The 12,857-nt window shown below is 46.0% G+C and overlaps 1 protein-coding gene across 1 annotated transcript; it reads right to left on the bottom strand.

Moving 5' to 3' along the window:
* Positions 1 to 58: 58 nt before the first annotated feature.
* On the bottom strand, positions 59 to 1,917 carry LOC149286886 (TAR DNA-binding protein 43). The gene is made up of 5 exons (XM_089493779.1): positions 1,677 to 1,917; positions 1,340 to 1,503; positions 1,088 to 1,228; positions 795 to 962; positions 59 to 610 (listed from the first exon to the last, which is right to left on the bottom strand). Exons 1-5 carry the CDS (start codon positions 1,915 to 1,917, stop codon positions 59 to 61), a joined length of 1,266 nt encoding a protein of 421 aa, XP_089349905.1.
* Between the last annotated feature and the right edge of the window lie 10,940 nt (positions 1,918 to 12,857).

Here is a 12,857-nt window from a genome sequence, read left to right as displayed (position 1 = left end):
GAAATCAGAAAAAGGTTTACCCATCACTCAGACAATATATTTCATCCACCCATCCCTTCTACATGCCCCAGCCAGACGATTTGGATTCCATACTGGAACTGAACCCCCCATTGAACCCGCTGCCAGACCCACCAGCGTTAGGAGATCCCCAACCAATGCCGCCTCCCCCACCAGAGTTTGATCCGTAAGAGTTATTTCCTGAGCTAAAGCTTTGCGGCTGGTCTCTTTGTTGGTTGCCTTGGCCCTGGTTCCCACCTGGAGGACCGGGCTGGTTCTGTTGACTGGCCAACATACCCATCATTCCCCAGCTACTCTGCAAAGCAGCCTGCGCAGCTGCCATCATTGCTGGGTTAATGTTAAAAGCACCAAAATTCATGCCACTACCGCCTCCTGCTCCCATGTTTCCACCTTGGTTGTTGCCAAGTGCACCACCACCACTTCCACCACCACCCCTGCTGCTGGGATATGCTTGACTCCCAAAGCCGGGGCCTGGAAACCTCCCTCCTCTATCTAACTGTCGGTTGTTGTTGTTGTGCTTAGGTTCTGCAGTAGATACGTGTACGCTGACTCCTTTAATTATCAGGTCTTCTCCACAAAGGGACTGAGCAACCTAGAAGGTAAAAGAAATCCTATTGAATAATCTCAGCATCTAAAGGCGGGTTTCTAACAGCATAGTAGGTATGACAACACACAAAACCCATTACGGTATTAAACCAACAAAGACGGGCAACACTAAGCTGACAGAGGAGTGGGCACGGTAGTATTTATATATAAATTTGCTATTATGAGCTCACCTGGTCATCTGCAAATGTAACAAATGCAAAGGCTCTGAATGGCTTGGGTATGAAGACATCGACCACCTCCCCATACTGGGTGAAGAACTGGCGCAGCTCATCAGCTGACATGTCTTCTGTGCAGCGTCCAACAAAGACCTTCCGGCTGCGCATGGGTTCATCAGGGCTCTGCTATCGGGTGTGAAAGAAAAGATACCTTAGCTATAAACGCCGACATGGCACGACTTTAAAACAGATTAGGATCTGCTTCATGGCAGAGAGCATTACTAACATGTGAACAGCTTTAATAATACCTTTGAATTTGGGAGCTTGCAGTCACACCATCGACCGTCAATCATGTGACGCTGAGACATGACTTTAATTTGAGTCTCATAGTCGGTAAACCTGACAAATCCAAATCCCTTTGAATGTCCTGTCTTAGCATCTTTCTTCACCTGTAACAGAGAGAAAGTGTAATGAGCACCAACACATTAACCAAAAAAAAAAAAAAAAGAACGCCACACCAGATAGGAAAGCAGAGCTACAATCGATGTTGTGTGCTGTACCTGAACCATGATGACCTCCCCGAAAGTGCTGAAGTAATCTTTCAGATCCTGCTCTGTAGTTTTCCACGGCAGCCCCAGCACAATTAGATCTGAGGTTTTTGTAACGGCCCGCTTTATTTTAACGGCAGAAGAAGCATCGGTTTCATCCATTTTCCGCTTATTATCTGCAAAGAGAAAAAAAAATACAAAAGAAGTTCAGAGGAGCTCCTCACAACGTGTGCATCCGATGAGATAACCATCGCTCAAACCTCTCCGCTCCTCAGTAGAATAGCTGGTCTCGTTTTAGAGGTCCGGCAAATCTCTAGACACTTTTAGCACTAGATTACCGAGCCCTCACCTTTAGGATAATTGACAAAATAGACTAGGTTTCCCCATCCATTTTCTGGGGCGTGGAGGATCCCTTCCACAAGCCGGACGCCTCGCATGCACTGATTCACAGGGTTTCTGTATCGTAAACCGCAGGCTCCCGGAAACTGGGCGGTAACCGTGGAAAGGAGGACGGTTCCGTCATCTTCAGAGGGTATCTCCATCGGCTCCTCATTCTCATCCTCCGCCACTCTGATGTATTCCATCTCCATTGCTGCGCACTGAAACGGAGAGCTGCATTAACATAGCGGCAAAGAGACTCGACTCAGAAGCGAGCGTGATGGATGTGCTTTTCGCAGGGAAAAGTGGGGGCGATGAAACCCATTAACAGAGAATAACCCCTGCAGACGGCCTCTCAATACAACGTCACTAAAACCCATTCCAGAACAGCGTTAACTTTCCATAAAAGTAATGGACCTGGAAGCGATCCACACAATACATTATCTAGGATTTCTACCTCACCAACCAGCACCAGCACTCGTTAAAGGAATCAGTACACGGGTAACATAAGAGCACCCCCAAATCGCAACCCTACCCACGCACCATCTTCATACACAGCGCCTAAACGATCCCCACAAACACTTGGCCCTAAAACGGGACTTTGTATTTTCATGACAATCCTGCTTAGGGGAACAAACCGTTGCAAGCGGCCACGGTTAAAGCATTTGTGCGCATTAAGAAGATAACCGATATGCTATACAATGCATTATCGGGGCCACGCTATACAGTTAAGACATTGTTCAATAAACTCAGTTATAAACATTGAGAAAAGACCCAATTAACCGGAGTTCAGTCATGGAGGACATAAAATGGGTTTATTCACCATCCATTCTAATCTATGGCAGACTGAAGGCAAACACATCGTCAAGCCTGGGCTCCGCCTGAGATACTGCAGACAATTATAATAATATAAATAATAAATCGCAGTACGATATAAACAGCTGCAGACTGCGTGACCCCGAGAATCTGGCAACTCACCCCGAGACTGGGGTAAAACCTCGAGTTGCCACATATAACCCCATCACAGGGTATTTGTATAGATGGCTGGCTTCCCTGTGGATGCCCATCTCCCGGCTGGATCTCACCGATCACTGCCCGGCCTACATATGTTACACAAACGCCCCTGTCCATGCGCAGAGGACACGGAACAGGCCGCAGAGCCCAGGCCCTCCCACAACAGGCCTCCCGAACACTCGCGCCCCCTCCCCCAAATACACGCCGCCCGCGCCCCTTACGGACACTTACAACAACCACGGAGAAGCTCAATGCTTCCCTAGCGCACAGTAACCGAGATTCTTCCACGAACTCGCCTCGCTGCAGCACGCGTTACTTCCCAGACTCCGAACCGTCACAAAATGGCGACCAGCGAATGCTCTGAAAAGCACATCAATGAGTGGGCGGGGCCACTGCACATCCAGGGAGGGGAGTGCTGCCTCAAACCGGAAATGCTCTAGAATTCTTTAAGCTAAGCGATTTGTCTACTCATAAGACGTGTTGTTGGTTTTCATTTGATATCTCGGAATAAAACAGACGGCTGGGCACACTAAAAATCCCGGATCATATTTAACTTGAACCGGTAATTTCCCCTCTAACAGTGAAGATGGTACTGCCCGTTTTGGGCTACTTGCAGGCATGCGCAAAAATGACAACGCGTGCGCCGATCTCATTAGTACTAACGGAAGCCGGCAGGGGACGCTCAGTCTAAGTTTCACCTCATAGACTGCATGCAAAAAAACTAAAGCAAATTCAGCACAAAGAAGATATATATAAAAAAAACACACTCCAAAAACAGCCAGAGTGCCTTACTGCGCATTAAACCACCAGACAGCTCGCATACAAAAAACTGCCCTTCCCAGCCATGCTTGGGCAACACATGCAATTTTACCTTTTACAGTACAGACAGAATAGCCATAAGGTTTCATGCCAAAGTGGCAAGCGGGCCACACGCGTCAGCCGCCCCTGAAGCTGTTTGAAAGTCAAACAGAAGATGCCCCGGCAGCTGGCACTTACCCATTCCACACTCAGCATGAACCGTAGGGGGCAGATCCCTCCCAACACCTGCACGAGCCCCCCACGGTAATGACTCTCTCTCCTACTTTACATTGGAATGATAACCAGGTGTGCCGCCAGCACAATACATCGTACTGCGACTCCTACATACAAGGTGACCTTTTTCTGAGAAACAAAATATAAGACAACATTCTAGATGCAGCCAAAAAATATTTTCCGCTCATTAAGACGGGCTGTCATATATTGAAGAATCAGCTTTCTGATGCAGATAGATTTCCACATCGTTATATAAAATGGTTTAAACGTCATCATAACTTAGAAACTGCCGGCAGATCGGCCCCATATGGCCCTTATTTCTTACTGTAGACTGAAATCTTAATCAGTCGTTGGCCTCGTCTTAGATTCAGGAGCCGTATGTCTATCCCATGCATGTTTAAATCCCCTCACTGTATTACCCTCTACCCCTTATGCTGGGAGGCTGCTCCACTTATATACCACCTAGTAAAACCTTCCATTCCATCTAAACCTCTGGCCCTCTCACCCCATCAACAGACACACACAGCCTCTAAAGTGCCTTGTCGATCTGCCTGACTTTCACCATGAAACTGGAAACCCATCAGCCTATAGCTCTGAAGCCAGAGGTCAAAGTTTAAAGAGCAAGAAAAAAAAAAAAAAGGCATATTCATTACAAACAAAAATCACAAAAAGGTATAATAAAGTTTTGTTGCGTGCACGGTGTTGAGATACGTAAGCCTTAATCATCACACATCGATAACCTGTACATAATATAACATGTAGACATACGTGTAGACCCCCCACATGTTATGTTTAGATCCAGGTTACTAGGCGGCTGCTCTAACACACAACCTGCCCCAAAGCGTACAAAAGACAACAAATGGGAAATAAGAAGGAAGGGGATCTGTCCGCCCAACTCCGCAGGGGGCCGATCGGGTTTATTGGGCACGAAGCTCGGCACCCCGGTTACCAGGAGCGCCTTACAGCCTTTTCCCTTTGATATGCAAAGTCTACCAAAACCCAGCAGTGACCCCTGCTGAGTGGGGCATGCTGGGAAATATCACACGTAAACACCGAGATCCTGCCATCCAATGGCAATTCGGGAATCAGCTGGTGTTTTGGTTATTTAATGAGAAATATTAAATCCCTTCGCGGTATCGCCTAACGTAACGATTACCCCCAGACGGCGTTACACGGAACGGGACAGGCTTGTGTCTTAACGACGCCTCTCCTTCCACCGGAATAAATTGACCGAGCCGGGGACGGCACTTAATACTCCCTGGATTTCAATGAAACAGACTTTATGATTACAAGTCACCGAACAGGGACCCGAATGGCCTCTTCACTCCTTACTACCAGCTGGTAAGTGATGAACGGGCACTACCTGTAAAACTGGCGTGTATCTAAAGAACAACTGCTGTGCGTTTAACTGTATGGGAATTTAAACAGGGGTTGGATAGGCACATGGAACAGCCTCCCAGCAGAAGTGGTAGAGGGTAATACAGTGAGGGTATTAAACATGCACAGGATAGACATACGGCTCCTGAGTCTAAGACGAGACCAACGACTGATTAAGGTTTGAGTCTTTACAGCGGGAGAAACGGGCGACTAGACGGGGCCACTACATTAGCCGTTACAATGTAATATTCCCAGCAGAGGGTAACCCGTTATTTATCTCGTCTCTATGGAAGGGGTAGTTATAGTGGAATAAAGCCGACACTTTTTTTTGTCTTTTGCAAATTACTAGGGTTACATTTCTATACCCCAGCTATAATATTAACCGTTTGAGAGCCAGCGGCGGGTGTCTCAAAGAGAAGGATGTGTGTCTAATCACCATGGCAACAGGATGCTCAGTTAATACCATTTTCCCTGTTTTTGCACCAGAACCGCTTTATATTCTGCGATGCTCTTTAGTATAAAGAGTTGTGAACACGCGGTCATGTAACACGGACACGCGCAGGCACCTTGGAGGTTATGAAGTTATTGAGTAAACATTTTGATTGGTTACAGGGCTCTGTGGTTCCTGTGCGTCCTGCATGTGGGACCCTCCAGCTCGTTTCCTTATCACCCCACCAGCAGACTCAACGCCATCAGAGAAACACCAGGTAAAAATAAATAAATATATATAAAAAAAGACACATACCGGTACATATACCACATCCACAGAGAACGCGCATGCACAAAACAGTGACCGCTACTGTTGCCAGCCTACGTGAGAGGGCAACAGGGCACCTGGGGGGTATAGTAGGGCTGTAAAGGGGCTGAGGACAGGGAGTTAAAGCTGGGACAAAGGGGTTGGTGGCGGGGCAGATTCAGGGTCTGGAAAAGCTGGACACCGAGCTTTGGCCAGGGAGCTGCACACCTGGTGTGTGTGTGTGTGGGGGGGCAATTAAAAGGTAAACCAGGAGGGCAAGGCCAGGGTGGCAGGAATTCCTGGGTATAAATGGTTGCAAGGACAGCGTCACGTGGTCACCAACAGGCCTCTGCGCGCTCCATGCAGCCCCTCCATGCGAATAAAACATAACCTGCTTCAAGGCCCCGGCCCAATAAATCACGCTTCATCAGATGGACCCATGAGGCCCAATAAATACCCACGCCTGCATCTGCTGAATACGCCGGGGTTACACAGACCACCTAACCCAGGCCCCTTTGGGGCAGAAAGGCCTGTTTAAAACCAGAACCCTACCGGGCCGGGCGGCAACAGCGCAGCTGCTTACCTCGGAGATTTCCAATTTCTCAATGGTCGCCACGGTGCACAGCAACTGGAAACCGGGACCACGGGGACTATGGAGCAAATCAGGATGTACCGGCCGCTGCTATTGGCTCACCCCACACGCAGCCAACGATTTCAGCGATTGGCTATAACCCCTGTCTGTCTAGTTAGAGAATTAAAGAGACAGGCGCACTGGCAGAGCGGGCTTTAAAGATGCCGTTCCACTTAGACAGTAGATGAATTGAGCTCTCTTGTAAATATTAGCAGATCTGTCATTTTATTCCTCCCTCTAAAGCTTTATTCATATTAAACAAAACAAACAAACTTTCTGAAGAAGCATTTCTGTTTCTATGGAAACAACCTACCAGAGCCTACTTTTGTCACATGACAATTGAGTGTTCCTAGAAAATTATGAATGAGAAATGATTTCCAGGAAGGGTGTTGGAGTCTAATGTGGCGTTTAAGTCTTATCATTATTTTTTTTTATATCGCATGCATATGACCAATTTAATTTAAAAAATGTTTAAAAATGTAAAAAAAACCCACTAATGGAGTAGAAAAACACTGCAGAGAATAAGGATCCCATGTAGCTTCCCCATCCGCCACTCGTGCCAGCGGTCACCAGGCCGCAGTGTCTCAGCCGGCCGGGAAGGGGCATCCCCAGGTCCGGACTGGGAATGGCCAAGTGGTACTGGCACTTTAACGCCAGCGGCTGCCCATGACATGCGTGGCCCCGCTGACGTTGATGGGCGCTTCTGCCAATGTTGAGGCCCAGCAATTGTCCTGACGCATCTCGTGGTCTGGCAAAGCGGTTTTTGCGGCTCCTCTAACGCCCAGGTGTTTCTCTGCAGATAACGTGGATTGTTTCGTCGATTATATGGAGCTCTGGCTTCCAAAGAGACAGATGGATGGACTGCTTCTTTGGCTGTCAAAAGTAATGCGTTTTCCAGGTAAAGACGATTATGTACATGCAATGTGTTCATTACGTGTAAAGATTGATTGTTTTGGGTGTAGAAGTGGGGAATTTAGCTCTTTATGTCATAAGATTATTAATATTACAAATGGCGTGATAGAAAGCAGCCGGTGTAAAAGCGTCGGCGGCGGCCCGTGGATTAAAGGTCTGCTCTCCTTTTTCTCAGTCAGCCTCAGCTCTCTAGACCGTTCAAACCGACTGCTCTCCCGGTGCCGCTATCTCTTGAACACCGATTCCGATGGAAATATTATTTTCCGCGTACATTATTCAGGCTGCAAAGTGCAACTGGAGGTGAGATCACTAAACGCATTCCGTAACAACGTGTGATTCATGCTCATTCAACAACAGAAGGGAAAGGGAAGAGACCAAATAAGATGATCTGTTATGGGGGTTTTGCCCCCTAATATATTGTTTTCAAGCAGCTGCATATCAGCCGTTTGTATGAGTTCTCGCTCTGTTATCTGAGCCTCGAACTACTAGACAAACCTGTCGACTTCCTATCATACTGCCTGTGGAAACAATAGAACTGCTCAGTCTTAATTACCCAGTCGGACTCTCTGACTAATGGAAATCTATGGAGGAACAGACTTCATTAGCATTGCCATAAAGCATCAGCTCAGTGTGGTGTTTGAGCCAGGAAAGTCACCCAAAATATCACATGACTGACAGCAACGGCGGCTCCAGATCTGCAGATAAATGTAGTTTATTGGAACAAAATGAGATAAAACAAGGTTTTTGTCACCGACTGACAATACTGTATACAGCGCTGGGTGTTATATTACTGTATACAGGGCTGGGGGGGTTATTACTGTATACAGTGCTGGGGGGTTATATTACTGTATACAGCGCTGGGGGTTATATTACTGTATACAGCGCTGGGGGTTATATTACTGTATACAGCGCTGGGGGTTATATTACTGTATACAGCGCTGGGGGGTTATATTACTGTATACAGCGCTGGGTGTTATATTACTGTATACAGCGCTGGGGGGGTTATTACTGTATACAGCGCTGGGGGTTATATTACTGTATACAGCGCTGGGGGTTATATTACTGTATACAGCGCTGGGGGTTATATTACTGTATACAGCCCTAGGGGTTATATTACTGTATACAGCGCTGGGGGGGTTATTGCTGTATACAGCCCTAGGGGTTATATTACTGTATACAGCCCTAGGAGGGGGTTATTACTGTAGACAGTGCTGGGGGTTATTATTGTATTCATTTTAGTTATGAGGTTAATATCTGATATTCCATATTCACAGAAAGGGTTCCACGTGTTGGATATACACATAGTGAAGAAGACATCGGGAGGAAGTGGACGGAGCGATCGCCACACAATGCAATGCCCAGCGATGTCGGCATCCCTCGGCAGGGAGGCCGTGCGTTGTGAGCCGCACTATGTGCAGGTACGGTTCACGTGGCTACTCCACGCCAGGTTTCAGCAGCCCTACATACCTGCACCCCATGGCCATCACCTGCAGTATCTCTCACCTGGTTACACATACATGATGGCACCATGGGGTTTATTTACTAAATGGAGAACTTGCAGCCGAGCGGAACTTTTTATCTAATCGACTTCTCTCTGCATTATAAAGCACCAACCCCAAGAAAGGCTGTGTGAACCCTGTATTATGCATAGTGTAATGTTTTGGCTTTTTTTACTGTTATGTCACCATTAGTTATTTATTATGCAGGGCTCGCTCAACCTTTTTTGCCGGAGAATCACACCCTGGTCGGCCCTTTATAATGCATAATGAAGCTGCCGAATTGCAAATGTTTCAACTCTTCTGTAGACTTCTTGTCTGTTCGTTCCCCCCCCTTTTTAAAGACTCAAACCTTAATCAGTTGTCGGTCTCGTCTTAGATTCAGGAGCCGTATGTCTATCCCATGCATGTTTAATACCCTCACTGTATTACCCTCTACCACTTCTGCTGGGAGGCTGTTCCCTGTATCTACCACCCTCTAAGTAAAGTGTATCTACCACCCTCTATGACCCGTTTTAACGAACATCCTTGACTCTCTGTGCCCGAGGAGCAAACAATCAAACTTTCATAATAACTCTTTGTTACTTGCAGGTGTCACGTCCAATGCCTTTGGGAAACTCCAAGAATCAGGTAAATACGGCAGAATATGTTTTTAGCTATCCAAAAGCGGGCAGAGAATTGTGGGAGTTGTAGTTCGGCAGTGTCTGGCTGCTCCTGGTCTACAGTGTGAAAAATAGCCATGAGCGTTTCTCAGTCTCAAAAAAAGGGTTTTTAATATAAAAAAAAATTAAGGTGTGGTGGGGTGCCTGTGGTCAGGGCTGCCCAGAGACTCCGGGTCAAACCTAGGGAGTTCCTAGTTCTGTGAATATGCAGTATTATTCTGCCTTGTCCCAGACACTGGAAAATGAAACCGGGGGCCGCTTGGCGGGATAGAGTTGCAAAATCAGGACTGTCCCTCATAAAGCAGGCCAGTTGGGATGCATGGACCTGACCCGCAACCTTATGTGTTAAACCAAAGCATTGTTTTCATGGTGTGGACTTGTTACATAGGGGCCCCATTTTTTTTAATGATGGAGAAATTTGGATGGGCTTTTTTGGGGACTGATGGGACTGGAGACCTATGGAAAGGAGTGAGAATGATCATTCTGGATCCTACTTCATTCAGGATCCCTGGTTCCTGACGTTCCGTGGCGAGTTTGTGGTTTCGTTGGAAGATGCCAGCCTGTTTGGTATTGAGGTGGAAATGAGTAATTTCAGCGTGACCATCAGAGGGCCACGTGGACAGCTATTAAATACCAGGGAGGTAAATAGAAACCTTTTGTTCCTTTTAATGGTTGCAAGCATGCCGATGAACGATGAAATCTCCAATTATTTATTTATTTAATAAAATATTGGCATTTTTGTATATTTTCTTTGCAATTCCAGTTTCTGGACAGACAGACGGAGTTTCTCCCTCTCTGGTTGGCCCACGGATTTTATGCCTATTCCCTGGAAGCCTCCTGCCCACTTGGTAAGTTTGGAGAGCAGAAAGAACCCTAAAAAATCATCAAACAATGTATCCAGAATGTAAGTCATAAAACACAAAATAACAATCTAATGAAAACAGTAAAAAGAATCGTCTTCACTAATGAGGTGCTTGGTGTATTTAAATTTAATATTTTCAAGACTGATTAATAATAATATATATCACAGAGATCCATAGTGAAAATTAATAAAAAATTAATTCACCAATATTCTAAAATATACAGGAAAAAAGTAAAAAAAAATCTTCTTAAGAGGATAGTAAAGCTGATGGCTTAAAGATAACCAACATAAGTGGGTAAAATAAATCTTCAGGCTCTGCCGCGATAACCTTAGTCGCTGATTCCGAGAGCGCCTGTGAGGTCCCAAATCTCTAGGTGTTTTAGTGAATGGGTAACAAAATAGCAACATTTAAAAGAATAGGTTCATCTATTTTAACTGTATGGAACACTTGGGTTCTCATGGATGAGCTGGATAAGCCCCCCCACAGAATGTTTTGGTGACTTAACTATCCCTTAAGATTATATATCTTAGGCAGGGTCAGCAATACCCCGCAAAAGATCCAGCGTGCGGATACGGTGTCTTCTCGCGTGATTATTTAAGAGGGTAGAGAGAGGTTTGTGGCAACAATAAATGAACGTATGTTTTATAACCTCCTGGAGTTTAAGCGAATGATTGTTTCTACCAGTGACCCGGCACCCAGGAGAAGACGTCGTACTAAGCATCCCAAAGCAGCGGATGGGTCTGGTGAAGAGAGGTTCCTACAGCACAGAAATGTTGACTCTGAGGAACATCGTGGTGGGTCAGTCCATCAGCGCCACCGTGACGGAGAACAAACACTTCATCGTGATCAATATCCCGGCCAAAGAGGTGCTGCGGACGCAGGTTAGTTAATTGACCCATCAGAAATGTCCCTCGGCGCTCGCGTTCTCATGCCGAGGTCTTTCTGTGAGATAAAGTGACATTTTTAGTGCTTCTAGTTTATCGCTCCTTTGTAAATAAGATCTTTAAATCGACAGGCGTGCCGCCCGGCTGCAGCAAACGTTCGCGGCGTCCAGGCTTTTTACAGCGTTGACCTGAGGTTGGAGTTTGTAGAAATGGCCTATCCCATGAACTGGACGATGGAAAACTATTATGAATGCACAGGTGAGACACAGAGCCATTCAGATGTATTGTTTGGTAACAATGTTTAATAGGATAAAGGCACCGTATTGCATATACTCATATTAGATTAATTAACTATATGCCTGTCCCATGTGTGTTTCAATATCCCTACTGTATTAGCCTCTACCACACTTGATGGGAGGCTGATTCCATTTAACTACCCCCCTTTCAGTAAAGTAAAAAGAAAATGATCTTTGTTTTTTATTATTATTTCGTCACCATTATTTCTTTAGAGGCTTCACAGCAAGAATTAACTTTTTTGTCTGTGGCCGAGAATAAACCAGGAATGGCTGAGAATATGTCTGGCCGCGGGATGCCCAACAAGCAAGATACTGGATCGGCTACCGAAGGCTCGTCGCATATTAACACGTCAGAATCTACTTTAGGAGTATATGACCAACCCAAGATCGTGTCACCCAAGCAACAGACATCTGCAGAATTAGACATTGGGGCATCTGGAGAAGACTTGGATGTCATAAGCGGGTCAGGGGACCTCGAAACGCCAGCACCATCTGCAGATAGTGCTACACCAAATAGTTATTCCAATTTATGTGCTTCCAACAGGCTCTTGCCTATGTTGATTACTAGACAGCTAAAAATACCTAATTGCTATAAGACCGCTCTTCCTGGGGAAAAAGAAACCATCATTTCGAAACCAAAGCTGAATCCTCCTACGTCAGGTAGATCCAAAGAGATGACTAACCACATCATTAACGCTACCTCTGAAGTCACTTACGATCACTACCCTAAAGGTAACCAAACTACTACCTACTCTTCTATCACCAATGCCACGGAAATCATGATTTCAATTTCTCCTGCTATAAATCCCAACGCGACAAACAAGAGCATCGGACAGGCGCATCTACATTCTCCACATTCCGACCCAGAGGTGCTTTCTAAGCCTTCACCTTGGATGATGGAAGAAGATGCCTCCTTGGAGGTGTTTCCTGTTGATGGACAATCTAAACTTATGGCAGAAGATGAATTTATATTGTTTGTGACTAGAAATGTCTCAACAATTGAGAAAAAGCATGAAAGGACCATGGAGTTCCCAAAGACTGGCGTTGGCTCGACCCAAGACGAGACATGGACAGCAGGTCGACCAGATGTCCTAACAATACCGGGAAATGACATAAAGAGCCCTGAACATCTACAGAACCTCCATGAACGTGATCATTTCAGATCATACTCTGTACCATCTGAGTTTACCTCCCACAAGGAGTCTTCTGCAGCTACTGGGGCTTGGTCAACCAAGTCACCCTTATCTAA

The sequence above is a fragment of the Sceloporus occidentalis genome, unplaced genomic scaffold (genome assembly GCF_023333645.1).
Source record: "Sceloporus occidentalis isolate IW3139 unplaced genomic scaffold, rSceOcc1.0.p SCAF_66, whole genome shotgun sequence".
NCBI lineage: Eukaryota > Metazoa > Chordata > Lepidosauria > Squamata > Phrynosomatidae > Sceloporus > Sceloporus occidentalis.
Note: the sequence above shows the minus strand (reverse complement) of the source record. Positions and strands in the feature narration are given on the sequence as shown.

Bases quoted from the DNA above. Each gene is read 5' to 3' on its own strand.
- LOC149286886 (XM_089493779.1), bottom strand. From the start codon at position 1,917: ATGGAGATGGAATACATCAGAGTGGCGGAGGATGAGAATGAGGAGCCG. The intron at 1,504-1,676 runs GTGAGGGCTCGG...TTCTCTTTGCAG, and splicing joins TTTTGTCAATTATCCTAAAG to ATAATAAGCGGAAAATGGAT. The intron at 1,229-1,339 runs GTACAGCACACA...TCTCTGTTACAG, and splicing joins GGGAGGTCATCATGGTTCAG to GTGAAGAAAGATGCTAAGAC.